Source organism: Microtus pennsylvanicus, unplaced genomic scaffold (assembly GCF_037038515.1).
Source record: "Microtus pennsylvanicus isolate mMicPen1 unplaced genomic scaffold, mMicPen1.hap1 Scaffold_87, whole genome shotgun sequence".
NCBI lineage: Eukaryota > Metazoa > Chordata > Mammalia > Rodentia > Cricetidae > Microtus > Microtus pennsylvanicus.
The window spans coordinates 1-5,013 of record NW_027461020.1 but is presented as its reverse complement, the minus strand read 5'-3'; the positions used below and the strand labels follow the sequence as shown (position 1 = coordinate 5,013).

The 5,013-nt window shown below is 49.6% G+C and overlaps 1 protein-coding gene across 1 annotated transcript; it reads left to right on the top strand.

Annotated features, from left to right (window-relative positions):
- Positions 1-3,140: 3,140 nt before the first annotated feature.
- Positions 3,141-5,009, top strand: LOC142842437 (zinc finger protein 608-like; the record flags this gene model as incomplete). The annotated part of the gene is made up of 2 exons (XM_075959156.1): positions 3,141-3,224; positions 3,713-5,009. A coding segment is annotated over exon 2 (1,266 nt), but the record flags the coding sequence as incomplete, so codon positions are not given.
- Positions 5,010-5,013: the final 4 nt, after the last annotated feature.

Here is a 5,013-nt window from a genome sequence, read left to right as displayed (position 1 = left end):
TACCTTTAAGCCTGGGCTTATGAAGTTCAAGCCTGTACTTTCTGGGCACTTTCATCTGATTTACATCACTCACTGTGCCTTTTGTAACTTATGCTTCATATAGCCTTGTGTTACAAAACATTTAAAATTTATAATTTCATCAAAATCATAAAAAATTATAGATTTGATGTACTGATTGAGACAGGGTCTCACTGTATAGCCCTTAGCTGGCCTGGAACTCGCTCTGTTGACCAGTCTGGCCTCCAGCTCACAGAGAATCACCAGCCTCTGCTGGAAATAAAGGCCAGTGCCACCACTCCCAGCAATTTCCATGTTTCAGAGCTAAACCGCCTACTTGGACCTTCACAATGGCCGCGGACCACCTACAAAAAACAGTGAATTGCAGTTCATGGAGGAAGAGTCCCAAACCTCTCCCCCAACCTGGAGCCTCAGCTGAGTGTCTGTACTCCCTCCGAGCAGATTCAACTGCTATGACTCCGAGGAGAGGCTTGCACAAGATGGACCACCACAGGGCCATGCATCTAATTAGCACTGCTTGAGAGGGCTGTTAAAAAATGAATTAAAACAAAAAACAAAACAAAAAACCACCCTGGGAGAGGAGCATTTCTTTTGAGCGTTTTAAATTCAGAGTGCTTCTTGAAATTAGGGTGACTTATTTAGGTTCCCTGAAGTTGAAAGTGGGCTTTTCTTTACAGAATTTTACTCCTTCCAGTACAGACAACAACGTGGCCCACGTGGCTGCTAAGCAGTAGCAGATGTGAACTGTTTTTTCACGTGGAAGTTGCAACTGCACTTCTGTCTCCCTGACCGCTTCAACCTGTGGCCCTGGATAACCACTGATTTATGGCTTATGTTGGGTCCCTTCCTTCTTTTTGGCCCAGTTACCCTCGCCTGGCTGGAGGCCACAGATTTGGCTGTCAGGGTACCATGAGGGCTGGCCTGTTGGCTGTGTGCAGCCCTGTAGCGGGGATCGCGGCGTGGGGGTGGGGCTGCTTCCAACTTCCACAGCCTTTGTGGGGCTTCTGGCGATGGATGCTTCAGCTCTCCCGCAGCTGGGAGCATCCTTCCTCCTGCCCTTTCTCCTTGCCTTGTCATCCTGTGCTACGGCCAGCTGCATCGGGCCAGCCAATCAGACGTGAGCGTTCGCAGCAGGCACTGGCCAATGGGCGGCCCGCGTTTGCTGGAAACGCGAAACCCTTAGGGGAGAAGCAGTAACAAAAGCCTTTCACTGCAGACAAATGTTAAGTGTCTGTGCAGACTTTTCCTGTTTTTAATTTTATTACTGCAAGAATGGAAGGTTTGTTGTTTCTTTCATGTTTCCTTTCAAGCAATTTTAATTATACATTTGTGCTACATCAGGGACTCTGGAACGCAGTGATTTCAGCCTATTGCCTCTGAAGCTAAAATGCAGTAACCTTCTGGCAATACAGATACATTCCCGCACTGTAAATATAGCTGACACGCTAAAGAATTTTAAGCAGCTGCAGAGGTCTCTGACACCACACACGGTGCCCCAGAGAGCAGATGATGAGAAAGGCAGCCCAGTTTGCCCCTCTCCTCCACGCCCCACCCCTCTTTCCTGAAGGGATGTGCTCATAAAGAATCCTTTCCGATTGTTCCATCTTGTGCAATTTTTGACCGAATGCCTAATTGCTATTGATTCTCATCACAATGGGATTTTTCATACTCAACGGTTAAAAACGCCCCCACCCTTCCTCCATGGGGGAATAAAAAGGAATCAAGCCTGATTTGAGGCGATGCTTGCCATTCTTTTTAGCTTTTCTTCCCCGGCTAGCCTACTGCCAGTGGAATTTCTAGTGAGTAAAGTCAGCCGCCACGTAACTAGCAGCAGCCCCGACCATATGAAAAACAATTTTAAGATCTCTTTTTGAGACTTTTGAGAGAAAAATCTCCCTTCCCCAGTACTCGAGACCCAACCATTTAGATTATTTTACCTTCTATTTAAGGGTTCTCCAGTAACAACAACAACAACAAAGGTCTTGCTTTGTGAGGTTCCCAAGATGGTAGATAGTATAGGTGAGTAAGTCGCCCAGTAAAGACTTGGAGAAAGGGTCTCTGGGGGTGGAAGGGGTAGGCACTGAAAGAAACAATGGCTCCCTTCAATGTTTCATTTATTCACCTTACTCTTGTAATTGTCTCAGAATCCAGCCTCCTTACAGATGCGCTTTAAGGACGTGTGTGTGTGTGCGTGTGTGTGTTCCCTTAAAGTGGCACTTGTCCTTCGCAGGAACAAGCAGGGTGTTATGTGTCCCTCAGCGCTGTCTGGCACACTGCACGCCCTCAGGTTTAGTGACCCACAGACACAGCGCCGAGGTGAAGCCTGCAGTGCAGCGGAGGGAAAGCAGGGTGGCTGGAAGGAAACACGTGTGACGGTTTTGAGCGTTCTCTCCTAATCCTCTGTGGCAAATGCTTACCAAAGTTGACTGCCGATAACCCCAAGAGCGAATGTGTTGTGCACACTTATTTTCTTACGAGAGCTATTTTAAGAGCCTCGGAGCCCTTTGGGCTGCTCGCTGCTTCACAGAGTCAACGAGGGGAGGGTCAAGAAGAAGTCACAGCTGCCCCAAGGCCCTGCCTTTTCCGCCGTGCCTATTTTTACATATCTGCAAGTGGGATTTTTCTTTTCTTAATAAAAAAAAAGTTGCCATTGTTTTATAGTGTTGAATTGGAAACCAGATTCCTCTCAGCCACCCTCTGGCTTAAGCACTGGTAACTCCGGCTTGGTTTACGTTGGCTGCCTGCCAAACGAAAGCAATTATGTGTAATAATAGAAAAATTAAGAGGTGAATGTCACCGCTTTACAGCAGGACATGGCAAAAACCATTTCCTTCTGTCAGCAATATCTTGATCACACCCTCACACACTCTCGCCCCTTTGCACCACATTCGTGAGCGTGTGCACGCACGCACGAACACACACACACACACACACACAATTTCCTGTGGGTTTTTACTTGAGGTCACTGAAACCAGAAAGGGGAAGGATGCAAACCGCAGCTTCTGAAAGCCATGTGAGAATAGAACTTTGCTGGTAAAAATAATAACAATAAACGAAGTGGAAATAAAGTAATAGGTGTTAAATGTGCTCCCCTTTAACCACCCCCTCTCCCCTACAGGTGTCCTGGTGGTCAATGTCACGTGGAGGAACAAGACGTATGTGGGGACCCTACTAGACTGCACCAAGCACGACTGGGCCCCTCCTAGGTGGGTGCCTTTTCTTTCTTGCTCCTTCCTCTGCTTCCCCTTTCCCATTTCTGCAAAGAAGCTATAGAAAGAAATGAATAATATATAAAACTCTTCCTGTAATTGAAACCAGGCAAAGGAGAACTGAGCCCTTTAGGCCTGAGCTGTAAAGTGCAGATGCTAGCTTTCTTTTCCATCGGGTTTCTTGTCAGTCCGCCCCCCCCCTTCTCTCCTTTGTTTTCTTCTCCTTTTTCAAGATGGGAATTGGAACTGATTGAAAGCCGGCTCTTTGAGCTGCTCCCCTTTGATTCTCCGTGGGTGAATATAATGCATTTGGTAGCCTGGTCTTGAGCCGATGAACCTGTGCAAAAATAGAATGTCCTTCCCTTGGCTGCACCCCGCCCTCGAAATGGCAAGGTGGCTTGTGCTCTGTGCTAGCTTGTGTCCCTGTGATCTCCTCTGGCTCTTTTGGAGATGCTCATTGTGACCTCCATTCCTTGCTTCCCTAGGTTTTGTGAATCACCAACGAGTGACCTGGAGATGCGAGGGGGCCGGGGCAGAGGGAAGAGAGCGAGGTCCGCCGCGGCCGCCCCTGGCGCCGAGGTCAGCTTCACGGAGTCCAGAGGGCTGCAGAGCAAGAACAGAGGGGGGGCCAATGGGAAAGGGAGGCGTGGCAGCCTCAACGCCAGTGGACGAAGGACCCCCCCAAACTGTGCTGCAGAGGACATCAAAGCCAGCCCTTCCTCCACCAACAAAAGGAAGAACAAGCCCCCGATGGAGCTGGATCTGAACTCCAGCTCCGAGGACAGTAAACCCGGGAAACGGGTCCGCACCAATTCCAGAAGCACCCCTACCACCCCTCAAGGGAAACCAGAGACGACATTTTTGGACCAAGGCTGTTCCTCTCCAGTGTTAATCGATTGCCCCCACCCAAACTGCAACAAAAAGTACAAGCACATAAATGGCCTTAGGTACCACCAGGCACATGCGCACCTGGACCCAGAGAACAAGCTGGAGTTCGAGCCTGATAGTGAGGACAAGATCTCGGACTGTGAGGAAGCCTTGAGTAATGTGGCCCTCGAGTGCAGTGAGCCAAGCACAGGTGTGTCATCATATGACCAGGTGAAGGCACCTGCATCACCCGGGACTGGGAACCCCCCTGGGACCCCTAAAGGAAAGAGAGAACTCATGAGCAATGGCCCCGGTTCTGTCATAGGTTCAAAAACCGGGAAGAATTCTGGCAAGAAGAAGGGCCTTAACAGTGAACTGAGCAACCTTCCAGTCATCTCCAACATGGCAGCCGCCTTGGACGGCTGCGCAGCAGCAGACAGCAGCTTAGCTGCCGAAATGCCCAAACTGGAAGCTGAAGGACTGATTGACAAAAAAGGTTTGGGGGACAAAGAAAAGGGCAAAAAAGCAAACAATTGCAAAGTGGACAAAAACCTCTCTAAACTGAAAAGTGCCCGGCCCATCGCCCCTGCCCCAGCCCCTACGCCCCCACAGCTGATTGCTATCCCCACCGCTGCCTTCACATCCACCACCACGGGGACCATACCTGGACTGCCCTCCCTCACGACCACTGTGGTCCAGGCTACACCAAAGAGCCCTCCATTGAAGCCTATTCAACCAAAGCCCACAATTATGGGGGAGCCCATCACCGTGAACCCAGCTCTGGTGTCGCTCAAAGACAAAAAGAAAAAGGAGAAGCGGAAGCTAAAGGACAAAGAAGGAAAAGAGACTGGGGGTCCCAAAATAGATGCTAAGCTGGGGAAGCTGGAAGATGCCAAGGTGGCTGGCAAGGATTTGACGG